The sequence below is a fragment of the Lynx canadensis genome, chromosome A1, assembly GCF_007474595.2.
Source record: "Lynx canadensis isolate LIC74 chromosome A1, mLynCan4.pri.v2, whole genome shotgun sequence".
In the NCBI taxonomy this organism is placed as follows: domain Eukaryota; kingdom Metazoa; phylum Chordata; class Mammalia; order Carnivora; family Felidae; genus Lynx; species Lynx canadensis.
Genome location: NC_044303.2, coordinates 196,162,079 through 196,188,114, shown reverse-complemented (window position 1 = coordinate 196,188,114; position 26,036 = coordinate 196,162,079). Strand labels below are relative to the sequence as shown.

At 46.5% G+C, this 26,036-nt stretch overlaps 1 protein-coding gene across 1 annotated transcript; it reads right to left on the bottom strand.

The window, feature by feature from the left end:
* Positions 1-251: 251 nt before the first annotated feature.
* Positions 252-25,232, bottom strand: SLC36A2 (solute carrier family 36 member 2). Its single transcript, XM_030306664.1, has 10 exons — positions 25,069-25,232; positions 22,003-22,093; positions 21,358-21,446; positions 20,717-20,812; positions 15,849-15,933; positions 12,569-12,787; positions 10,962-11,060; positions 5,925-6,091; positions 3,766-3,935; positions 252-523 (listed from the first exon to the last, which is right to left on the bottom strand). The coding sequence occupies exons 1-10, from the start codon at positions 25,230-25,232 to the stop codon at positions 252-254; spliced, it is 1,452 nt and encodes a 483-aa protein (XP_030162524.1).
* Positions 25,233-26,036: the final 804 nt, after the last annotated feature.

Below are 26,036 nucleotides of genomic sequence, written 5' to 3'. Positions count from 1 at the left end.
AGTTGGATGGAATCAAGAGCCTTCCATGGGAGAGCTCTCGACTTAATGGAAAGCTAGAGATGGAAAGAAAAGGAATAACAAAACCAAATTTTTAAATTACCATCTAGACCCTGTAGCCAGTGAGTCTTTGCTTGTTTCACCACGACTTGCCCAGAAAAGGATAAAGCGGTAAAATAAAGATAGTGCATATAAAAGATATCCACATCAGTAAAAGTCAGGCGCTGGTGGGTACGGACAGGACAGTGCCATGCTCACTGAATAAAAACGGTGGAGTTGGAAAAGGTGAGAGGGCCTCCCGAGAAGATCAGCTCGTCCAGCGCCTGGTAGGTTCCTGCCACAAAGCCCGCAAAGCCCAGGATGCTGATCAGGGCGTCCTTGGCGATGGTGAGGGGGCTCATGCCCTCCGAGTAGTAGGTGGTGATCTCCAGGAGGGGCGGGATGATGAGGGCCAGGGCGCTGCTGCTCACGGACCCCACCAGGGAGAGGACCAGGTCCAGGCGGGGGACGAGGATGGCCAAGGTGCCTGCAGGAGATGATATGCGATGCATGGATTTTTGGGACTTAGCCAAGTTTTTCAAGTTTGGTTTTAAAATCCTTTTCTTAAAACACAAACCAGTTTTTTCTCACATTTAATTGCATAAGTAAAACATCGAAAGTCCTGTAATACTCTGATCATATTCACTAGAGGTTACGCATTAAAAATCTGGCATGTCTCAGGGCCCCTGGGTGGCTCAGTCGCCTAAGTGTCTGACTCTTGACCTCAGCTCAGGTCATGATCTCCCGGTTTGTGGGTTCAGGCCCCACATCAGGTTCTGCAGAGCTTGCTGGGGATTTCCCTCTCACACACACAAAATAAATAAACTTAAAAAAAATTGGTGTGTTTTTAATGATTTTTCTAAAATATGCATTCATATTTATTGGGAAGAGAAATCTTCCCTCTGCCTACTTAGGCCGGGTGGGGGCGAGGGGAGGCAGAGGCTGGGGATGAACTGACAATGGATTAACCGGTCAAAAGACAGTCTATTTAGGGTTAGGGAACCTTCAGATGAGTTGGCTCCTCCCAGAACAGCCAAAGATAGGGGTCCACATGCCTGTCTCATAGGGTGAAAGGAGTGGGCAGAAAGAGCATCTATGTAAGAAAAAGTGGAAGTCATAACTGGTTCCTATCATTTATTTAAGGAATTTGTCTGTGATGATGGTTAGTCTTTTTTTCTGGTTGAAAACCTTCCAGAGAGGGGATCTATAGAGGCTGTACTTCTTCTGGGATCCTCCTTAATTCAGCAATGGACGTTTAGACAAGGGTTTATTTTTCCCTTCCCTGTGGCTGCTGTTTGTTCAAATTTAGTTTAAAATAATTTTTATGCCACCGAGGCACACTTTGAATCCTCCATTATTCAACAACGATTAAGCTCTTACTCAATAAATAATATTAAATATCAGTTCTGGGAACTGTCCCATCTGTTTGGGACGCATCAATGTACAAAAAGACAGAAATTAAACACACACACACACACACACACACACACACACACACCTTGGGAGGGGGGGATGGGCTAAGTGGGTAAGGGGCACTAAGGAATCTACTCCTGAAATCATTGTTGCACTAGATGCTAACTAACTTGGATGCAAACTTAAAAAATAAATTAAATTAAAAAAACTTTTTAGAGCTAACATTTTAATAATTAACACAACTATAAGCACCTCTTACTTGCAAACAATTAGAATGTGAAATTATTTATAGGGGAAAGGGGTCTTCAGCTGGAACAAGATTGCAGGGGCTCATTAAAAGAGTATCTTCTCCAGGTTTTACATCCATGTCAGAAAACATCTAACAGACACTAGAAGCTAAGGATTTTGAACTTATCCATTTTTTACTAGGATATCTTACAGGTGTGGGCTTCTGCATTCCTTGTTTGACCTGTTGGCAGATTTTCACCAAGAAAGCCCAAAAGCCTCCCCCGGGCCTGCTGTGGAGGAGTGTGGTGTATCAGAACCGCAACAGGTCTGGAAGGCAGGGTTCTGGCTTCCCCTTGTGTGGCCTTGGGGAAGTCCCTAGCCTCCTTCTCAGCCTGTTGCCTCCTCTGCAGAATGGGGATAAATGCTATCTATCTTTGTAGGTAGCATGGCGCACACTGCAGGCGGTGTTAAAGTTTTAAACTGGTTTATGTCCCTAGATAACAGAGTTAATTGATGTAAAGCCCTTAGAAAAGTTATCTTTATTGTTACTTCAATTTGTTTCCTCATTTGTGCTGATTGAGGCAATGCATTCAGAAGCTGGAGGCCTCAGGAACTCTTATCTTGGAGGACAAAGTCCTTGATCTCTAAGGTTCCAAATGGTAGTGTCCCTGCTTCCTGGGGTAAACTGGGGACAAATCACTTTAAAGAAAGAAAACCAGTGTCCATTGAATTGCATAGGTTGGTCTAGTACAGCAAGAAGCAAGAATCTCCCTGAGAAGGAGTGTTAGAATCACAATTAAAAGGAACCTTAGAGCGGTGCCTGGGTGGCTCAGTCGGTTAAGCGTCCCACTTCCGCTCAGGTCATGATCTCACGGTTCGTGGGTTCAAGCCCTGCATTGGGCTCTGTGCTGACAGCTCAGAGCCTGGAGCCTGCTTCGGATTCTGTGTCTCCCTCCCTCTCTGCCCCTCCCCTGCTTGTGCGCGCGCGCTCTCTCAAAAATAACACATTAAAGGAGACTTAGGGATAGCTGGGGAATACCACACTCCACACAGAAATCTCTGTCATCTCCTTCGCCCCTGCTAAAACACCTGCACAGATGGGGTGCCCTGGATCATGGGGCCTGGAACATGAGGAGGGCTGCCAGGGGGTGACCGCGGCCAGCTGAAGCCCAGGGGGCAAGTCCAGCTCACTGCTGCCAGTGGGAACGTGAGCCTAGGCTTGCCAAATCATTTTGTTTCCTCCCCCCCCCAATGTTAGAAGTCTGGATGTATATCAGATCTCAGACATTTTAAACGTTGGCTGAAATTTATACAACACTCAGGCTCAAACAACACACCTCTGCTGTCCGATTAGACTCACTGGCCACAAACCTCTGTCTTGGAGGGTGTTGGCTCTGGACTCAGATGATGTGGGTTCAAATCCAAGTTCTGGCACCTCCTGGCCAATTATTTACTGCTCCCTGCTTCAGTTTTCTCCTTTGTAAAGTGAAGTGTATCATAGTCTTACCTCATTAGGGTTCCTGCGGGGCTGAATAAAATACTATGAAATACGGCCTATGGGGTGCCTGGGTGGCTCAGTCGGTTGAGTGTCCAACTTCGGCTCAGGTCATGACCTCACGGTCTATGAGTTCGAGCCCTGCGTCGGGCTCTGTGCTGACAGCTCGGAGCCTGCAGCCTGCTTTGGATTCTGTGTCTCCCTCTCTCTCTGCCCCTCCCCCACTCATGCTCTCTCTCTCTCTCTCTCTCTCTCTCTCTCTCTCTCTCTCTCTGTCAAAAATAAATAAACATTAAAAAAAAGAGCACAGTGGCTGGTACACAGTAGGTATTTAATATCAGTTCTTATGATGATGATTATTGTTCAATAAGCTGTCACTCCCTCAGGCTGGACACCTGCAAATCTGACTAATTAGGTACCTGTAAGAATTAGGTTGTCCTTGAGGCTTACATGAGTTACTACTTGTAAAGTATGGTCCTTGAAATACAATTAGTGCTCAAACAATGCTGGTTATCATGATTATCCTTCACCATCTGGCTGATTCCTGATAGCCCTCAGGGAAATAGCACCATTTTGCTGTGCCTTGTACTCACATGTCAGGCAGACCATGGCGAGGCGGATGGACAGGTCCAGAGGCAGTGCCCAGCGCTTTGACACCTGCGAGGTGGCAAAGGGGATGATGATTTCTGCAGGGACGTAGAACTGCAGGGCGTAAGTGCACAGGATACCCACGATGTACAAGAGCTTGACCGACTGGTACAGCCTGCGGGACAAAGCAGAGCATTGCTCCCTGAGGCCACTGTGCTCTGATGCCTGGGCCCTAGGAACATTAACCTCTGACCTTGGGATAGTCCCCGGGGCTGCAGTTTCCTTGTCAACATGATGGGCAGGGGGCTTCTTGGAGCTAAGAGGGAGTCACAGCAGAGCATGCAGTGAAAACTAAAGAATAAAGTATCACGAATTCGAATGGAAACCGGTCATCTCCAAATAGAATCTTGAGCATGGTTACATGCAACACCTTCACAAGCCACTATCACTTGGTGGTCAAGTTTAGGTTTTAGGAACTACAGGCTCAGGCCAGGTACCCCGTGCAGGGAGACAGAAGTGTTAAGTGGTGAAGACCAAAAACCCTGGGTCTGAAATACTCTCGTCCCTTGTGATCTAATGTCAGTCCTTAGCAATGCTCTGGATTCCCCCAGAGCTCTTGGCACATAACAGGCCCTCAACAAATGCTTCTAGTGGGTTGAGAGAACTGCAGAGTCCTGAACCCTTGCAGGAAGACGTGGTCTACAAATAGGGTCGTGTGCAGGCTGGGGGTGAAAGTAACGCTTGTAGGCCTTGGACTGAGGCAGAGACGGTGTGTCGGGTTTTACCAAAGCCTGTTTTGACCTATGGAGATAAGACTTTTTCCTTTAGTCCACTAATGTGGTAGCTACATCTCACATACTTAAGAAATGAGTGTGTGTGTGTGTGTGTGTGTGTGTGTGTGTGTGCTGGGAGCCATTCCTTAGACTAACTTCCACATTTCTGAGTTTCTTGTTCTCACTAGTCCTTCTGCCTGAAACACCACTTTCCTCCATTTCCACCTGTCCAAATCCCATTGATTTTTTTGAAATTCCCATCTTTTGAGCTGTACTGCACGCCAGATATTTTTAGACATGCCCAACTTAATCCCCGGGGAAACTCTGCATTATCGATGAAGAAACTGAGGGTCAGAAAGGTTGAGGAAATCACCCATGACCACAAGCTAGAAGGTGGCACAACAGAGACTTGGGCCCATGAGTGACAGAGTCGTCCTTGTCTGGACAGAGCTGCCTTGTTGGACAAAAAGATTCCCGTTCTGATGGATTTCTTTCCTCAAAGGTTCCCAAAGCCTCTTTGCTGCTCTGGAGGGCTCCTTTTTCTGTTCCATTTGTGTCTATACACTACCTATCCCTCCCCCATCCTCGCTGGATCACGAGCTGGGGCAGGTAGCGAAGTTCAAGATCTTAGCCTACTCAGTCGGTGCCCCCCAGCTCCCTCGTGCCTAGACTGGCGTCTCCACGTAACTGGCATGCAGGAAATGCTTGATGCATGACATTATCAACTTGAGAAAGGAGCCCCATTTAGGTAAATGAAGCCTCCAAGTGACCCTTAAAAAGACAAGCCCCCTGTCATTAATGACCTGCCTGGGTGTGGGAGACAGTGCCACACAACGCGATATGGGTTCCTGTGTCTATTTAAATCCTGGCTAAGTCTGGGTCAGCTAACTGTTGCATGAATTGGTTGCATTTGAACATAAAATGTTCACAGTGGTCGTCCCAAATTGGTCCTTGCTTCACTACTTTTTTCTCCTACTCTGACCGGGAGGATGTATACCCTTGGCTGTGGCAAGGAAGGCTTGGTAGCATAGGCCTTAGGAAGTGTCGCTGGAAATGAGTGTTGCTGCCCAACGACTCCTTTCTCTGCCTCTTATTCTCCCTGAGGGCCCCTCCTTTCTCTCCTTGGGTGCCCAAGGACTGTCACTTCTCTCTCTTCCTAAATCCTGTCCTCCATACTAAAGCTATCAAGGCCTCACTCAACACGGGAGGCCGTTGTTCAAAGAGGAGCTCCCTGGACAGAGAAACCAGAGCCCAGGGTGCCAACGAGAGTTCTGCTTCTCGCTGTGGAGGCCCTGTAGGCCTCAGTTGCCATCTGTGGAAGGCAGGAGGAAGTAACTCACACATTTCTACCCGGCCCCACATCCCCCCCACCTGAGGGCCTGTGAAGTTACCAGCAGTTGGGTAGGTTAAGGGTTATGCTGGCCTTGATGTCGTTTCCAAACCGCAGGTAGCCCAGGGCCCCGATGCCAATGTACAGGGCAGTGATGATGGACATTCCCAAAGACAGGATGGCTGGGAAGCGGCGGGCATCCTTCATCTTGTTTTCCAGGGGAAGAACCTACAGAAGCATCATAGCATAAAAAGAGAGAAGGAGAAAGAGGAACATGAACATAAAGAAGAAAGGCATGACACTTCTGAGTATATCCCAACATACCGGAAGCAAGGGCTGGAAATGATATTCATAGCAGCATTATTTCCAAAGCCAAAAGGCAGTAGCAACCCAAGGGTCCAGTGATGGATGAATGGATAAACAAAGACGGTATATACGTACGACAAATATCATTCAGCCTTAAAACAAAAGGAAATTCTGACACATGCCGTGATACGGATGAACCTTGAGGTCATTATTCCGAGTGAAATAAGCCGGTCATAAAATGGCACATACTGTGTGACTCCGTTTACATGAGGTGCCTGAAGTAGTTAAATTCAGAGAGTCAGAAAGTAGCATGCTGGGTTCATGGAGGGGGGAGTGAGTGGTTATTGCTCAATGGGTACAGAGTTTTGGTTCTGCAAGAAGAAAAGAATTCTGGGGACGGATGGTGGTGATGGTTGCCCAATAATGTGAATGTAGTTAATGCCACTGAACTCTACACTTAAACATGGTGAAGATGGTAAATGTTGTGTTAGGTGTATTTTACCACAATAAAAGACGAAGGAAGGAAGGAAGGCCGGCCGGCAGGCCTGGACTCACAAGATGAGCCCTGGAACATTCAGAGCTGGAAGGGCTCTTCAGGTTGTGCAGACCAAGGAGCTCAGTGCCCTGGGGCAGCCCCATCTGGCTAGCAGAAGCATTTTGTTAGGCCAGCATAGCCTTTTAGACAATTGAAGGTGAATGCCTTTGGGTACAATATTCTTGCCCCATTCACCAGGCCCGCCTCTTCCCTCACACTGACATATACCTGGCCTCTTTGCCCACATTGCCCGCTAAAGGCATTTGAGTTTGAGACTTCCGATTCTAGCGCATTTGCTGCTTTCTGTCCAGAAGGGGAGGCTGAGACTCGGCTTACACAGTGAGCCGGTGACAAGTGTTGGGACTGGGGGTTCTTGGTTCCCCAGCAGGACGCTCCACTGCACAACGCCTTCTCAGGATCCTTTTTCCCCACGTGTATATCTGGCCCTAAGAGCGTCCGAGTTGAGACCGCCTATCTGGAGCCTGCTGGGCACCCCAAGGTCACGTCTATCTTTGGAACCAACCTTCTGGCCTTCCGTCCCATATACGTTCCTCCTTAGGCTTCTCTCGGCTGACAGTCCGCTTCTACCTTCTCCTTCTCCTTGATCAGGCCGTGGGTAAAGCGCACTCTACACACACCATTAGGCTGATCTGTGCTTCAGTTTCTGTATCTGAAAACTTATCTGTTGGAATTTTTTTTTTTTTTTTGAGATTTACGTGAGGACCGTAATGGCATACAGTAAGGGCTTAGTAAATGTTAACTGTTCTTGTTTTTAATACTGTGAAGACCACATCTCTATGAAGATGGAGCCTATATAATTCTTATTTTGCAGATGAAGACTGCGGCAGACTGGGGCTGTCCCCCAAAGTTCAAGTACTTGCTTGTATCCAATCTTGCCTGTACCCCTCCAGTGCTAGATATATTTATTACTCGGTAGGACCTTAGCATCTAGTCCCTTGTACTGTTAACTCCTTTTTTTGTCCTATACGCATCCCAGCTCCATGCAAATGGAAAATGCTTGATGGGGATGCCATGTCAGGGTCATGGTTGTGTCTTTCCACTTTCTTCCAGATGAGGGGCAGGCTCCTAGCTGCTGCAGGTGCTCAGGAAAATGTCTGGGGGATTATATGGAAAGCGAACAATCCAACCTGAGTTCTCCCACCCTGCAATACATTTTGTTTTTAATTTTTAATGTTTTATTCTTTATTTTTGACAGAGACAGAGCATGAGCAGGAGAGGGGCAGAGGGAGAGGGAGACACAGAATCTGAAGCAGCTCCAGGCTCTGAGCTGTCAGCACAAAGCCCTATGTGGGGCTTGAAACTCACGAATTGCGAGATCATGACCTGAGCCAAAGTCAGACACTCAACCAACGGAGCCTCCCAGGTGCTCCTGCAATACGTTTTTGCTGCATAAATTCTCCAGGCTCACAATGACTTTTTTACACAGTAGCTGGATTTCTCCTTCTCTCCTTTCTCCTCCCACAATCAACCAAGGAGATAAATGGCCATTCACATAAAGTGGGAAGTCCCTGGACTGGGAGTAAGGAGTGCTTGGTTTTAGCCACAGCTGCAGCTGTTCCCAGCTGGTGACCTGACTCAAGTCCTTTTCCTGTCAGGGCTTAGGCTCCTCTTCTGTAAAGCTGGAGACTGGGCTAGAAGATTTCTAGTGGTAATCTGAACTCTGATACTGATCATCATTAGTATCTAGTAGGTGTTTGATACTTACTGAACAATTACTTCCATCATTAGCTGGGGAATTAGAGTTCAGAGAGTAACCCATGGCTGAAGTAAGATTCCAGCATAGTGTGCCTCCAAAGTCATTTACTCAACCACGGCACTCTGCTTTTTGCCATGAGTATCCAACATTCTAAATATAAAGTGCTTCCATTTCCATTAAGATGGTGTAAGCACGTTCCACCATAGCTCTCTTCCTGATTAAACCTAAAAGCCCTGGGCAGGATACACAAAACAACTACCCAAGGACTCTGAAAAGTATGAAGAGGGTCCCTACTTTTTTGTTTCCTTTTTACTCTCAACGCCACACTCCCAGGGCAAGTCCCCGTCACAAAGCAGCATCTTGGTGGACCAGTGACTGTGGTGGTCACACAGGCACCTAAAAATCTGACACAAGTTTTTCTCTTTGAGCAAAGGAACTAGGGGAGGGGGACTTGGGGGTCTATAGAATGTAGGGGTAAATCAGCACTGGTATATAATTTGCAGGGTCTAATGCAAAATGATAATGCAGGGCACCTTGTTCAAAAATCAAGAATTTCAAGATGAGGAAGGCAGAGCATTAAACCATGTACGGGATCCTTCCAAAGGCAGGTCTCTATGTGATTGCACAGGTTGCATGTCCATGAAGAAGGCCCTGGAAGGAATCCCTATTCATTCATTCATTTGTTTTTATTTTAGTTTTTCCCTCTCTTTTCTCTCAGTGCTTAACCCCAGTCAGACTCAGTCACAGGAAGTGTGCATAGCACTATAGGGAGGCTAAAACCCTAGCTTTCTAGCCAGAGAACCAGAAAAAAAAAAGCCACTGGAAGCTGATGAGTGTGCAGGAAAACATGGATAGAAGGATGCTGGAGACACTGATCTCCTGCATCTGTGGGTGAAGTCCTGGGCTCAGCCCTAAGTTGTGCGTGTATGGAAACGGGATGTGAAAGATCAAAACATTATTTAAAGAAATGAAAGAAGACCCAGATAAATGGAAGGACATCCCATGTTCATGGAGGACAATACTGTAAAGATGCAAAGGCAATTCAATGGAGAATGAACAGTCTTTTCAACAGATGATGCTGGAACAATTGGCCATCCTATTAAACAAAAATGAACTCCAATGCATAAACATCTTTATCAAAAATTAACTCAGAATGGATCACAGATCTAAATGTACGATAAAAGTATAAAATATTTAAAAGAAAATATAGGGGAAAATCTTTGTGGACTTATGTTAGGCAAAGTGGTTTTAGATAAAACATCAAAAGCAGGATCCATAAAACTAAAATTTTGATCTATCGGACGTCATCAAATTTTAAATCTTTTGCTCTATGAAAGGCACTGCTAAGAGAATGAAAAGACAAGCTACAGACTACAGAAAATATTTGCAAATTATATATCCAATAAAGGACTTGCATTTGGAATATGTATAGAATTCTTATAATTCAACAACTGTTAGGTCATTTCCAGTTTATGACTATTATGAACAATGTTGCCATTGTCATAAATTGGAAACAACCTAGCTGCTCTTCAACAGGTAAACCGATAAACAAATCGCGGTATTGCCCACACAGTGGATGTTCAGCCATCGAAAGCAAGGAGCTATTGATGGATGCAACAACACAGATGATCTTTTTAAAAAAAAAAAAAAAAAAAAAAATATATATATATATATATATATATATATATAAAGTTTATTTGAGAGAGAGAGAGAGAGAGAGAGAGAGAGAAAGGGCACTCATGTGCATGTATGCACAAGCAGGGGAGGGGCAGAGAGTGAGACAGGGAGAGAGAGAGGATCCCAAGCTCCGATGCGCGGCTCAAACTCACGAACAGTGAGATCATGACCTGAGCCGAAATCAAGAGTTGGGCGCTCACCCAGCTGAGCCACCCAGACGCCCCACAACACAGATAATCTTACATGCAGTCTCAAAAGGTTACATACAGCATGACCCCATGTGTATGATATTCGGGAAACAATAAAACAATAGAGACAGAGAACAGAAAGAGGGTGGTTGCCAGGGGTCGGTGGGGGGGGGGGGCGGGGAGAGCAGACTACAATGGGAGCAGCACAAGGGTTTTTTTTTTTTTTTTGTGGTGAGGGAGTTGTTCTGTGTCCTGATTGTGGTGTATCTATGACTCTATGCATTTCCCAAACTTAGAGAAATGTACACCCCCCCCAAGTGAATTGCACTGTATGTAAACTAGAAGTAAACAAAAATTACATGCACAGCACTTCCCTTCCTCAAGTGTGGAAGCACAAACTATATAATAATCCATCGTAAATGTGTAGTACTTTCCAGCTTAAAACTCCTTTTGTTTGCTTCATTACATCCTGTAAATTGTATACCTCCGTTTGCCTTGCTTTTAAAAGATTAGGAAACACATGTTGGCATGAAGATAAATGTTTAATAGATGTATTGGGACAAGAGGTTACTTTCTCCTATGTGCACACAGAAACCCAGAACCCCAGAGCTCCCGGCTCCTGTTCAGAAGGCCACCCACAGCACCGGGGAAAGGCTACCCCAATTCCAACCTTACCACGCCAATGCTTTCAAATGAAAAAATGGCTGTTCCAAAGAACAGAGGATAGGTCTTCCAACTTGCTACCAGTGGCAACCGGCTGGGGTCTGGAATTTCCTACGGGAGAGAGAAATGTAGTAGGACCTTTATTCTTAAAGCGTGTTTGGGCTCATTTAAGAGTCAGAATAAGAATATTCTGACAGTAAATCTAAATTAAAAAACAAAAACAAAACCAAAAACGAATGTCAAGAACTTCAGAAAACTTCAAAAGGAAGTAGGCACCAAAGCTGATTTTAACACCACACGATACTGAAGAGCCAGAGGAAAGAGACATTGAGGTATTCAAAGTACTGAAGGGTCAGGACCTCATGATGTGAGTATGGCTTACCAGAATCCTCCAAAAGAAAATCTTACACACCACAGATTGGTACCAGCCTGAAATGCCCTTGGACACTTGGTATGTACCAGAGGTTAGGGGTGACAGAAAGTGCTGTGTCTATAGTTTCAGTGATATTCTAGGGAGTCCGAAGTAGTTAGATAGATATGAAAGTCCCCTTTTATAGATCCTCAATGAGTTATAAATTGAAGGGAAGAAAAGTACTGGAATAAATATTTTATGTACCCTGTGACCTGGAATATGACACCAATTACAGAGCTATTTCTCTAACTGGGCCACCTCAGGAATGGTCTAAAAATGACTCGAAGGTAGCTATCTCATTAGGAAATTCACTTTTGTAGGATTTATTAATATATTGTCTTAAGGAATAAAAGACCGATTTGTAGTCCTCCTACAATACTTAACTAATTTGTTATTTTTATTAAATTCCATGGACAAGGGGCGCCTGGGTGGCTCAGTCGGTTAAGCGTCCGACTTCAGCTCAGGTCACGATCTCATGGTCCGTGAGTTCGAGCCCCGCGTCGGGCTCTGGGCTGATGGCCCAGAGCCTGGAGCCTGGTTCCGATTCTGTGTCTCCCTCTCTCTCTGCTCCTCCCCCGTTCATGCTCTGTCTCTCTCTGTCTCAAAAATAAATAAACGTTAAAAAAAATTAAAAAAAAATTCCATGGACACGATAATTTTTTTTCTTGTGACTTCTGAAAGAGAATAACATCTGAAAGGTATGAGGTAGGCCAAGGGTTTAAATTTCTATGCAGCCTTGTCCAATAAATACAATTAGAAAGGATGGAAAAGTAGAAATTGAGGGAAAATCAGTATCCATAATTCAACCTCAAAGGCGTCATAATTTGCATTGTGACAGATTTGCTTGTGGTCTTCTGAGATTAGTCTCTGTGATAATAGGATCCAGTAGGGGATCCTATTTTTCATTTGCCTTTTGCTGCTATCTAACCATTAGAGGAATGGTCTGGTAGTTCACCAATCAAGATGTTTTCCTTACAGAGTATAATTTTTTTCAAAGCCCAGAATTTGACAAGTATTGGAGAAGCAATATAAAAGAGGAGATACCGAGAAGAAGGAGATTGCGCAGAGACACCTTTGCGGAAAAAATGGTACAATGGTACTAGGCTGGAGAGTCAGGTACATACCTACCCTCAGGGCTGGCTCTAGGCAGGTATCTAGAGAAAAGCCTCTGCCCACTGGAGGGGTCAGGTGTGTGGTGTGCACTAACCTGGGCAATATACTGGGTGATGATGATCAAGCTGACCAGCATGCTGATGTTGGCCAACATGGAGAAGACGGTCAAGACCCTGAGGTTCCGGATGAGGACCAGCAGCACCAGGAAGGGCAGGAAGGCAAGCATGTAGAGTCGAGAGTCCATGGTGGGCGTCAGAATCACTGTCTCATTGTAATGGCAGTTGTTGGTGGTGCCATTAACTGCTTCCACTACCTGAGGAAGAAATGGGAAAAGCAAGGGGGAAGATTCAATGTATCTGTTGGCCACACGATGAGCTTAGTGCGTGGCCCATAATCAAATCCCTCACAAAGAGCTGGAATGTCTCACACGCCAGGGCCTCACAAGGAGTTAGGGTGGGTGTCTCTTTTGCTTCTAACCAAAAAACCCATGGCTTACTGTTTCTTAATTGGACCAATACTGGCATTCTGAGTGAGAGAATTATTCTTTGTCAGGACTGCATTCACTGCAGGACATTTAGCATCCCTGGACCCCACCCAATAAAAGCTATTTGCATCCCCCAATCATTGTGATGCACAAGAAACACCCCTCTGCACACAATACAAACATCCCCTGGTAAAGTCAGGGGGAATGGGGGAGAAGAGGGTCAGTACTACCCTCATTTAGAATCAGCCTGAATTAACTGATACAGTTGTATTCTGCAAGCAATACAATTAGAACAATTAGAAACTAGAGTTAGGCAAGAAGAAAACGTAAAAGCAATGATAATCTCAGTACCCGTTGGTAGCCAGGGTAATGTCCTGGAATATATTCATCTATGCATTTTCTTGTCTTTTTTTTAAAAAAATGTTTAAATGTTCTTATTTTTGAGAGAGAGAGAGAGAGAGAGAGAGAGAGAGCACGCACACATGGGGGAGGGGCAGAGAGAGAGGGAGTCACAGAATCGGAAGCAGGCTCCAGGCTCTGAGCTGCCGGCACAGAGCTTGACGCGGGGCTCAAACCCATGAACCCTGAGATCATGACCTGAGCTGAAGTCGGACGCTTAGCCTACTGAGCCACCTAGGTGCTCCCCATTTATGCATTTTCTATACCATATCACAAATTACATGTATCATATGCATCCTTTTCATTTTATAAGACTGCAATCACAGCATATGCTCTTATTTTGAAGTCTCCTTTTCATTTAACATACCACAGCTACTTGAATGAACGATTAAGTCTATTTTTTTTCTGATTCCTCACTATAATAGGAAAAATATTTGGCACATTAGCCAGCACTCATGGTCCTCTATACTGGGCACCATTCAATCTGGAAGGCTCTTCCTCTCCCAAAGCCGACACCTTCTACAACCAATTTTATTGCCTCTCCTGGCCAAGTCCTGCACATTCCTGCCTCCAGGTGTTCATGCCTCCCTTCTTGGCTGCTAGAACCTCTCCTCCAACCTTCCATCAATACCCAGCCCAGATGGACCTCCACAAGGGAGACTTCCCTTGCTCTAATGATCTTTTCTGCCCCCACGTATTTTGCCCCTTAAGTTCACAATTAAGCAGCCCTGCCCTCAGAGTGTTGTCAGTGGTGTCCTGACCCAGCACCAAAATACACTGATGCTAACTTTTTATTTTTTAGAACACATTCTACTGAGCCTGCAAACTCTTCAAGTGAATGCTTGTTATGTCTTTAGACAGAGATGATAACGTTCAGCAGACTGATTTCCAAGCGGCCATCTGATGACGTGTTTTAAGAGCCTTCAAACAATCAAACTCTTTGACCCCCATAATTTTACCTTAAGGAATATATGCTAAGGAAATAAAGGGGTATACAAACATTGCCACAGATTATAGTAGAAAAACAAAGGGAAAAAAAGAAAATATCCAACGACAGAAGACTAAGTCATGGCTAATCTGTGTGATGAAATATGAAACTAGCAGAAGTTATATTTAAAAATATAAGGACAGGGGCGCCTGGGTGGCTCAGTCGGTTGAGCGGCCGACTTCAGCTCAGGTCACGATCTCGCGGTCCGTGAGTTCGAGCCCCGCGTCAGGCTCTGTGCTGACAGCTCAGAGCCTGGAGCCTGTTTCGGATTCTGTGTCTCCCTCTCTCTGACCCTCCCCCGTTCATGCTCTGTCTCTCTCTGTCTCAAAAATAAATAAACGTTAAAAAAAAAATTTAAAAAAAAAAAAAAAAAAAAAAAAAAAAAAAAAAATATAAGGACATTACAAAATGCTCACCAGCTGATACTAACTTAAAACAATAACCTGAGTGGTTGAATTAACAATAATTTTGTTTCATTTTGAAAAGCAACATGGTATGGTGTTCAAGAACTGGAGCTCTGATGTCAAAAGGCCTGGATTTTTGACTGTGCTTCTGTGATCTTGTATACATTATAGTTCATAGCTTTAGTTTTCTCATCTGTGAAATGGGAATAGCCACAGTACCTACTCTGATAAGGCTATGGAGAGAACTGAATGAGGGGAAGCCCATACCATGCTCCCTGTTCCTGACATAGAACAGACGTTAACTCTGAACGCTTACTATTTTTTCCTTCTAATTTCTTTACATTTCTAAATTTCTAAATCATTGACTAAGGATGGCCTTTGTTACTACCCATATTATTTTGCTTATATTGCTACAAGATAACTTCTGGGCTAGATCAAAACAACGTCCTAGAGACAACAACTGTTAAACCGGAGGTTAAGAAGCTAAAGGTAGATAAAGATGGTCCAAAGAATGAGGCGCCTGAGTGGCTCAGTCGGTTAAGTGTCCAACTTCAGCTCAGGTCATGATCTCACAGCTCATGAGTTCAAGTCCTATGTCGGGCTCTGTGTTGGCAGCTCAGAGCCTGAAACCTGCTTCAGATTCTGTCTCTGTCTCTCTCTGCCCCTCCCCTGCTCATGCTCTGTGTCTCTCAAAAATAAATAAACGTTAAAAAAATTAAAAAAAAAAAGATCGTCCAAAGAAGATTAGATATCATCCAAAAAGAACCATATCCATTTTAGGAGAGTTAAGGGTGATTAAGCTCCAAGGCTGGACAACTGACAAGATCCAAGGTTCCTTCCAGCTCAGTTTTAGAGATGGGCTTTGAGAATGGGTCCAAGGTACCAGACCAAGGGTACTATGAAAAAAGTAACCACTTGTAGAACAGACACATGAATTGGGGGAAGTCTAGGTTCTTTGATAACATCTAATTTAACTTCCTTTGTTGTACTGATGAGGACACTAGGAGCCCAAGAGAAGAAGCCACATTTGCTGAACAACTAAATGAGGACCCTCCTCTTCCATGTCTTTTTCCCTTCCACCTTCTCTAGAAGACTCTACCTGTTTTAAATTATCAGCCAGAAACACAACGTACACACAGCAGAAGCCCAGCTGGGTGACTATAAGGAAGAAGCTCACGATATGCCTGGAAGAGAAGGGAGAGAGAGAAAATGCGTTATAAAAGAAGAGTTGATTTGTCAATTCGATGTCTGTCCCTAGGGCTTGGTGTCCCTGTACCAGCACCCTCCGTTCTGCTACCTCAGTCAACAATGGGGCAGTAAGAAGTGAGGTAACGACAGTTCTTTTTAAAAAATGTTTCTCAACCATCCTCACACTCTCAGCTCAGCAAGTGGTGAGATTCCTCGTGGTTAGGAAACTCCCCCATCCCTGGCTCTGTGGCATTCCTTACAATCGATACTAAATTGATGTAGGGCAGTAGGCACCACATTTTTAATTAGCTATCATTAACATTAAAATTTTTTCCACCAGGTGCCAGACACCTCATTAGGCTCTGAGGAAACACAAATAACACATGGCGCCTCCTCTAGGGGTTCATAGAGTCGTGGGTGAGATGGACAAAAAAGAATATGGCACCAAGGGCCACGGTGAAAAGGACACTTTCCCCAAATTATAGAGCAGGGAGCCTTCCTAGAAAAACCAATACCTCGGCGGGAATCCCTTGGGGAGGGGGAGAAAGAGAGATATTTTTAAAAAGAAGACGAGGAGGAGGAGATGGAGAGGAAGAAGTGAGGAAAGCATTTCAGCAGAGGAATTAGGCAGATTTCTCTGGCCGTGTGGAATCCATTGGAGGGGGCAGGACTCAGGATGGGAAGACTGGATAGGAGATTCTTACAAGAACAGAGGTGTCCAGCAGCCTGGACAAAGACAAAGGCATTAAAGCATTTTAAGGTGTACCAGGGATCTAGAACTTAAATAACCTGTTGACCACCTACATCTGGGGGAAAGGGAAAGGAAATGATGAAAGGTGACTGATGGGCTTTGGCTCAGACAACAAAACGAACTGGAAGGAAGGAACAGGTTTTAGGAGAAGGGCATGAATTGACACATTCAGTAACTGAATTGTTGAGCCTGAGGTTCCTAGAAGAGACATTCAGGAGACCACTCATATAGACGACTTATATGTAAGGAGACCCTTATATAGGGTCTGGAACTGCTGATTTGTCAGTAATGGATAAGGTCTTGAGAAGGCAGGTCAGTGCTGGGGAGTATGTGGGGGGAGGAGAAGAGACGGCAGAGTTTCAAACCCTAGAGAACACCAATATTTAAAGGGGAGACAGAAACAAAGGAGCCTGCAATGAAAGCAAAGGACTGGCCAGAGAGGTAGGTGGGAAACTAGGAGTGGGGAGAGGGTTTAGTAGAAGCCAAGGAAGAGGGTTTAGTAGAAGCCAAGGGAAGAGAGAATGTTTGAAGAAGAGAATAGCCAATTGTACCCACACTGTTGAGAGGCTCTCTAGGGCAAAGAAGGTGCAATAAAGAGGCCTTTTAGGACACTGGTGGAAAGAGCTTCAACAGAAGCGTAAGGACAGAAAATCTAGGTGACCCACGGAAGTGGTGTGAACCAGATGTACGGAAGCAAAGTCAGAGGGTGTGCTGTTCTTTCACGGAGCTAAGTGTGAGTCTGGGCTTGATGGGTCCATTCCTTCCATTCATCACTGTAGACCCATTGCCTAGAACACATCCTGACACACTGCAGGCATTCAGTACATATCTGCTGAATAAGCAGCTGCTGAATGTAAGATAGGATGGTTGCTGGAGGATGGCATGAGGTCCAGGAAACTTTATGAGTTTATTTCATTATTTTTAAGATGGCGATGCATGAGTGCATTTAAATGTTGAGAGGAAGAGGGGCGCCTGGGTGGCGCAGTCGGTTAAGCGTCCAACTTCAGCCAGGTCACGATCTCGCGGTCCGTGAGTTCGAGCCCCGCGTCGGGCTCTGGGCTGATGGCTCAGAGCCTGGAGCCTGTTTCCGATTCTGTGTCTCCCTCTCTCTCTGCCCCTCCCCCGTTCATGCTCTGTCTCTCTCTGTCCCAAAAATAAATAAACGTTGAAAAACATAAATAAATAAATGTTGAGAGGAAGAGACCATGGATCAAAATAGAAATTCAAGTTATAGGAGAGGGGATGATTCATGGAGCAACAGCCCCAAGAAGAGCAGGAAAAGCTGCTTTAACTTCATTTTAATTTTAACTAGGCTCAGGGCACTTGGGTGGCTCGGTCGGTTGAGAGTCCGACTCAGCTCAGGTCATGATCTCATGGTTTGTGAGTTCGAGCCCTGTGTCAGGTTCTGTGCTGACAGCTCAGAGCCTGGAGCCTCCTTCAGATACTGTGTTTCCCTCTCTCTCTGCCCCTCTCCTGCTCATGTTCTGTCTCTCTCTCAAAACTGAATAAACAGTAAAAAAAATTAAAAAAAAATTTTTTAACTAGGCTCCACACCCAGTGTGGGGCTTGAACTCATGGCCCTGAGGTTAAGAGTCGTATCTTCTACTGACTGAGCCAGCCAGGTAAATGCTGCTTAATATGTCCCATGATGAGTACAAGGATTTGAGGGGTAAGTGATAGGGGAAGCCTCCTCTTGGCTCACACTCTGGGAAAGTTCTGGTTATCATCCCAAAGTCTTCCCTCGTCCGCTCAGAGGCTGAATTTATTGATTCAGTATGTGAACAGGCTTTGGGCCAAAGGAGGCCCCAGACCCATGATGGTCTGTCGACTACATTACATGAGAGGGCACAGCGCAGGGACTGTAATGGTGTAGGGTATCCGAATTCAACAGCGACTTTGGCATACATGGTGCTCAGTAAAGAGTACGCAGACAGGGTGGGGACAGGCCTGAAAACAAAAACGGAAGAGTAGATTTAGCCCCAAGTACCACAGAATGGAAGGGGTTGACTTGTCAGTGTCACCCCTGAAAGCAAAAGACAGGAGTTGCCGGAGGAGGACTTCAGCACAGCCAAGGGTCCTTGACGTCTTGGTCTTTCTTCCCTTTTCTTCTCACGATAAATTCTCCCTGAGGGACCTCTTCTGACCCCTGCCACCATGGCTGATGACTTCGGTTCTGTATCTCTTGCATGAAGATATGTTCAAATCCATATATATCACTACCCACCTGCCATCTCCACTTGAACTTCAAACTCAACTTGTCCAAAACGGAAGTCCTCAGAAATCTGAGTCAACCTTGCCTTTCCTTTTCCCACAGTCCACGGTCCAAAGCATAACCAAATTCACTTTTCCCCATCCCTATTGCCACCAGCTTGGTCCCAGCTGTCACTGCTATCTGCCTTGATATTGTCAATAGCCTTCTCATGGGTCTCGCTAAATCTATGTTTGCTCGCTTACAATGTATTCTCCTAACAGAAGATTTTTTTTTTAAGATTTTTTTTAAATGTTTTTTATTTATGGAGTACTTGGGTAGCTCAGTTGGTTAAGTGTCTGACTTCAGCTCAGGTCATGGTCTCACAGTTTGTGAGTTCGAGCCCCACATTGGGCTCTGTGCTGACAGCTCGGAGCCTGGAGCCTGCTTTGGATTCTGTGTCTCCCTGTCTCTCTGCTCCTCCCCTGCTTGTGCTCTCTCTCTGTCTCAAGAATAACTAAACATTAAAAAAAATTTTTTTTAATGTTTTTTTATTTGAGAGAGAGATTGAGAGAGTGTGAGTGGGAGAGAGGCAGAAAGAGAGAGAGAGAGAGAGAGAGAGAGAGAGAGAGAGAATCCCAAGTAGGCTCTGCACTGGCAGCACAGAGCTCGACGTGGGGCTTGATTCCACAAACCATGAGATCATGACCTGAGTTGAAATCAAGAGTCAGACACTTAACGGACTGAGCTACCCAGGCGTCCCAAAGCCAGAGAGATCTTTAAACAATACAAATATGATCATTTGCCTGAATAACACACTCCGGTGGCTTCCTGGTTGTTTTGAAGAAAAGAACAAAGCCTTTAGGAGGGTCTAAAAGGTACAGGTTGCTTGGGCCCCTGGGTCATTCCTCAGTGTCATCTCCTTGATTCTCTGCCCTCAAGCTACCTAAGTATTTCTGTGCCTTGAAACTGTCACGCATACTTTCGTGCTTCAGACCTTCACACCCTGCTCTTCCTTCTTCCTGGAAGGCCGTCCAGGCTCCTGCCCACTTCCCCTAGGTAATTCCTCATACTCAAGAATTCTTCCCTTCTGGGCTCATCTCAACTGTTCCATCTTAGGCAGCCCACATGAGCTCATGCGCATCTCCTTACCTGCCCGGTAGCAACTAGTATTTTTTTTAACTTTTTTTCTAAAGTTTATTTATTTATTTTGAGAGAGAGAGAGAGAGAGAGAGAGAGAGAGAGAGAGAGAGACAGCATGAGTGGGAGAGGGACAGAGAGGGAGAGAGAGAATCCCAAGCAGGCTCCACACTGTCAGCACAGAGCCCGATGTGGGGCTCAAACTCATGAACTGTGAGATCCTGACATGAGCCAAAATCAAGAGTCAGGTGCTTAACCAACTGAGCCACCCAAGGCACCCCAGAAACTAGTATTTCTTTCCTTCATCACACTTATCCCAGTGGTTATTAAGTGGCTGTCTCCTAAACTGTGTAATGCTGGTCTTTGCCACTGGATTATGGGTTCTTTGAGAGCAAAGCCTCCTTGCCTTGCTCTCCACAGTATTTCCAGGGCCTAGTACATAGTACAATTGGACAAATGCAGTTTAATAAATAAGCAAACAATATTAAAGCTGCAAGACAAAGGAATGAGCACCCTGTCACTGGAGGTATACAAGGAGGGGGGCTGGATTGGGAAGATTGCCAATGAACCCCGTCCATGTGGAAAGTCCAACATTCTGTGCCACACGAGCCAGCTTTCCAGGGAAGAAGGCATCCCTGACAGCCACACATGTCCTCCTCCTGTACCTTACTCCACTTCAGGTAAAGCAAGAACAAGGTACCTTCCCCAGTGGGCATGGCTCCGGAGCCAGGCGCTGGGGCTGGTTTCCAGTCCGTGCAGTACTGTGTCCCCATAGTCCATGAAGGGCTTGTTAAGCCTGTGGGAGAAAGTACACACACAGTTACCAAGAGGCACTTTAACCTAAGATCATGTACTGAAAAGTCAGGAGACACACAGCAAGGCAGGACCCCGCTAGAGTGGAAAGAACACTGGGGCAGAGACCCAAGTTCTAGTTCAGACTTAGACACCTGGAGGTACTTCTTGGGTGGCTTGTGTTCCTTCCCTGTCAAGTGGGGTGGTTACTACACGACAAGGGTAATAATGCATACCTCACGTGGGCACAGCAGTTTTCAAGTCCATGATCCCAGTGGATTCTCATCACAGTTCTCTGAGGCAGGGTTAGGCATGGATTGTTTATGCCTGATTTCCAGATGAGCCAAGCAGATAAGCCCAGTGGCCTGATCAATATCACCTATTGAGTCATATGGCAGAGCCTCGCCTTAGATCCCTGTCCCACTGCTTTTCTCTTTTCCTTGGCCTTCTTGGACGAAATTCAGAACTCTGGCTTATTTAGGAGGTTTCTGGGATGTCCCTGAGACCCGAGTATCAAAGGAATCACCAGGAGGATGCTGTTCTCCTTACCTGTGGCAGAAGCGCCGGGCACACTTGACCAGGATGTGCATACAGTGGCAGGCGATGAAGCCCATTGCCAGCAAACTGAGCGGGCCCATCTGGAAGAAGGGGGAGTCAAGGGAAATGGGAAGAGAGAAGAGGATGGATTTATGAAGAGCACTGCAAGGAGATACCTGGTAGCACAGACGCCATTCAGCACTCGAGGGCCTTTCCAGCAAACTGCTTTGCAAGTCCCTGCTTGCTAAAGCAGCAACAGCTATTCTTTCGAATATAATCTCAAGTGGTACTCCGATAAAGTACCTAAAGCAATTCCAGTGGGTGTTGTGGTGGGAGTAGGGGGCTCCTTCTGAGACCCCCTACTGAGCGCTAGTGCTCCATAGGACACAACTGGAAAACTAGTCATAGTCCAACCCCTGCGTCCTACAAGGGAGAAAATGGAGTCCCAGAGAAGGGACAGAGTAGCCAAGGCCACTCAGAGTCTGTAGCAGAGCCAGAACTCAAACCCTGGCTAGATGTCTAGGCTCTAAGTCTGGACCCAGCTGCCTCCCAGAAAGACTGCTCATTGCAAGCCACTGAAAACCCTTAGAGCCTCTCCTCCCACTTCCTTCTACAATCCAGTCATACTGGTCCCCCCCCTGCAGCAGCCCCTCTTACCAGGATGCCTGCATTCTTCACAGCCAGGGGAAGTCCCAGGATCCCTGTGCCCATGTTGCCTTTTACCAGGTGAACCAAGGTCTGGAATGCTCTAAAGGAGAAGAGACATGAGGGTGTAGGTGTTTGAAGGTGAGGAGGTCCAACAGGCTCCTCTCACAGCATGCCAACACCAGAGTTCAGCTGGATAGGTGGGTTCCTGGCCATCTCTCGGTCCCCATGGCCTTGACTGGCACCTCTGGGTTTCCTGTGGGGTAACCAACCATCTCAGTTTGCCAAAACTCTTCTGGTTTTAGCAGCTATCACTCAGTGTATACGATTCTAATATTTAGTATATAATAGACACTATGCTAAGTACTTTACCCATATTACCTCATTTAACCCCTTGTCAAGACTAGGAAGTAGGTTATTGCTTTTATTTTGCTGATGAGGAAACTGAGCACAAAGATCTTTTTTTTTTTTTTTTAACGATATGTCCAAAGATAGACTAGGGAGTCAGGATTTGAACCCAGAACTGCCTCAGAGTCCTTGTTCTTTACCCCACTTTCACTGGACTGCCTCCTAGAAATAGGCCCAGACAGATGCATAAAGGGATAATGCTATTTCATAACCGAGGAAACAGAAGCCCAGAAAGGGAATGATCCAAGGTCAGAGAACTAGTAGCTGAAATAGGACTGAACTCAGGGAAAAGGGAAAAGGGCTGGCAGTAAAGAGAAATCACGGTGACTTCTGAATAAATAGGTCAGATGACTTGGGTCTCCAGATGGGGTCTATTGAGACAGGATCATTTGAGGACTGGGCTCCAGAGGAATTTCTTTTGCCCCTCAGGCCAGGACATCAAGCTAAGGAGTGGCTTGCCTCCTTCAACCCCCAACAAAAACAAAACCAAAAACTCAGACCCTTTCTTTAAGACAGACGGGAAGGTTGTGTGAAGGACACCATCAGGGCTAAGTTCCAGGAAGGTGAATTACAAAACAATCTATTGCTATACCTCTTTGTACATGGACCAGGTTAAACCAAGGTGGGTGTTGGGTTCACATCCACAACTTTAGAAACACTGGAAGTTCCCTACGGGAGCTTTCCAGCAAGGACACTGACTGTGAAGGACACTGACTGTGATGTGTTCTGGAAGGAGCCTGGTCTCTGAGGTTGGAGAAACCCGGGATTAAATCCCAAGGCCACTACTTAACTAGCTGTGTCATCTTGGGCAACTCGTCTACTTTGCTAAGCCTCTGCAAATGTTGGAATGCTGGGAGGAATGATATTTTTAAAGGATTGCCCCAACCACCCTCATCTTTATGTTAATCCCTAGATCCTGTAGCTTTCCAAGGATCTGCCCATCCATTTGTTAAGGGTTAAAGAGAACAATTGAGGGGGAAAGAGGGCGGAGAGTCGGGTGCCTTTCTCTCTCCCTGTGGGTGTCAGCATCGCTGACTGAGCACTTGTGCCGGCTCTCCAATAATAGGCTTGTTTTGCAACAAGGGAAGGGTCAGTAGGTCACATTAGACATTTCTAACCAAAGGACTTAGGAAATCAGAGTTTAACTTTGGGCTACTCAGCCAACTTAAAAACTTAGTGGGGTGAGCTGGGCAAAGCACTGGGCTGGGAGGCAGGAGACCCATGATTTATGGCCCTAACTCATTTGTTGACCTTGGACCTTTCTGGGATTCACAGCATCCAGCTTTTAAGGGTGCTGTACTTGAGGGCTTTATGCACAAATCACCTCTGCAGCCATCCTGGGAGGAGTGAAATGTCATTTCACAGAAAAGAAACTGGGGCACAGAGAAAGTTCCGTCACTTGCTCAGGCCAGTTAGCAGCTAAGTGGGAATGTGAACTCGGGTGAGCTGACCTGAGTTCCATGCTTGCCTGACTTGTTTCTCTTTCGCTCCAAAAGCCACAGAGGATCCCTCTACTTCTCTCATGCTTTTATTTCTTTGATTCTTGAGTAGTTGAAATTGCCTCCAAACCACGTGTCGTGTCGGTTTAGGACGTGAAAGCTAGTCTCTTCCCCGAAGGTCTCGGATTGAGAAATATCCCTACTCAGCAGTGGATGGCCCCAAGGCCTGGAGAGTTCACCCTCAGTGTCAGGAATTCACAGCCCCCAGGATTAGCCCCCGGGGCAGCTGAGCCCTGTCTGGTGGAGTCATTGTGTCCACAGGGTCCTGGGCAGCAATGGAAAGGAGCTTTGCTCGCCCTCCCCGCTGCTCGTCCCCTCCCTTCAGGTGTAATTCCCACAGGCAGCCTCTCTAAATTCGCGCTGAGGCCAAATTATCCCCATTTTGCATATGGGGAAAACTGAGGCTTGGGGAAGGGAAGGTGCAGAACCACAAGGTGAACGCGGGTGTTTTTTCTACTACACCAGTGGGGTCAACAGGTTCTCTTGAAGCGGCGGCACTCTCCACCACGCCACCTCACCCACATTTCCTAAGTGGACTGGCCACTCTGCTTGAGTGGTGGATGCCGAGGTTGCTGAGCCCCGTAGCTTGGCTTCCCCACCTAAACTCCTTCTGCAGACCCTTCCTTGTCATGGTTTGCAAGCCCCCTCCACTCCCAAACACACCCCAAGGAGGTGGAAGAAAGTCTTCCTCATACTGTGCTTTTGATGTCCTCACCATTGAAGTAGAGGCCGAAGTAGAGGCCAGGGTAGCTTGAGGATGGGGTGGGTGGTGGGTAAGGCGTGGCTGTCGGTGAGGCCACTGTGGTTTTAAGCCCAGATCTCACCTTCTCCTCTGAGAAGTTGGGGATTCTGCCCCACTTCCCAATGGTCAGGATTGACCAGGAACAAAACTGACGTAGGGCCAGCACTGGATTCTAGCGCCCCTCCTGCCAATGGCCCAGTGCATGGCCTGGGGTAACTAGGCCTTAACGTCCCCATCTGCACCTGTGGAGGGCGGGACCACAAGTCTCTACTCTCATCTGGACCCGGGTCTCTGACTGCTCCGTTTGTGACCTTGGTTTTCCCATCTGCACAATGGGGTGGGGGTCAGACGCAGCCACTCGAGGGTTTTTGCCAAGGCAAGCGTCCGGGCTCGAAGGCAGAAATGGGGGTGGCAGAAAAGAGCACTCACGTTATGCCTGTGGTTTTCTCTAAGCCTGGCGACTCGGAAGGGTGTCCATCCCAGAAACTGGAGTCCTTGCTGTGCAGCCTCTTGGCACTTTTGGGTGGGTACCTGAGGTCCAGTTTGAGGTCAACGGCTCCCTGGGGGCCCCCGGCACTCTTTGTCACGGGCATGACTGCTTCCGAGAGAGGGCTCCGGGTGATGAGGAGGTCTGCTCTGGAAGGAGGCAAGCAGGAAGGTATCTGTCAGGTGCAAACCCGCAGCTCAGCGGCTTGGCTCCTGCCTCAGCAGGCTCTGGCGGAGCTGGAATGAGGACCCGCCCACCTCCCCCGGAGCGCACTCGTCCTGCCCCAAGGAGCCCAGTGCAAGAGAGGCTGGAGCAGGACAGGCAGGAAGGGATCTGGGAGGGGAGTTACCCACCTCACCTGCACCAGTGACTGCAATACCCATTATTTTAAGAACTCACATTTATGAAGCCCTTCACTAAGAGACAGACGTTCTCCTGAGTGCTTTGCCTACATTTTCTCATTTCATCCTATAAATTAAATGCCAAGGAAATCAGACCCAACTAAAGGGACCTGCCTGAGATCACATAGCTAGAAAGTGACAGAGTAGGGACCAGAGCCCAACTCGTCAGGCTTTTTTTTGTTTTTTAATGTTTTTATTTATTTTTGAGAGAGAGAGAGAGACATAGAATCTGAGAGAGGGAGACATAGAGACTTGCGCGTGCGCAAGTGGGGGAGGGGCAAAGAGAGAGGGAGACATAGAATCTGAAGCAGGCTCCATGCTCTGAGCTGTCAGCTGTCAGCACAGAGTCCCATGTGGGGCTCGAACTCATGAACTACGCACGAGATCAAGACCTGAGCCGAAGTCCGTTGCTTAACCATCTAAGCCACCCGGCAGGCTTTTTAACTAACACCTTATTTCTGTCTCCAAGGGAATCCTATACATCCCATCTCCTTATTCATCCCAGGTTG

Excerpts from the sequence above, each read along its gene's own strand:
- SLC36A2 (XM_030306664.1), bottom strand. The coding sequence starts at position 25,232 with ATGCCCGTGACAAAGAGTGCCGGGGGCCCCCAGGGAGCCGTTGACCTC. Across the intron at positions 6,092-10,961 it reads CATTTGAAAGCATTGGCGTG|GTTCTTCCCCTGGAAAACAA; the intron begins GTAAGGTTGGAA and ends ATGCTTCTGTAG. Across the intron at positions 524-3,765 it reads CGCCATGGTCTGCCTGACAT|GCACCTTGGCCATCCTCGTC; the intron begins GTGAGTACAAGG and ends CATCTCCTGCAG.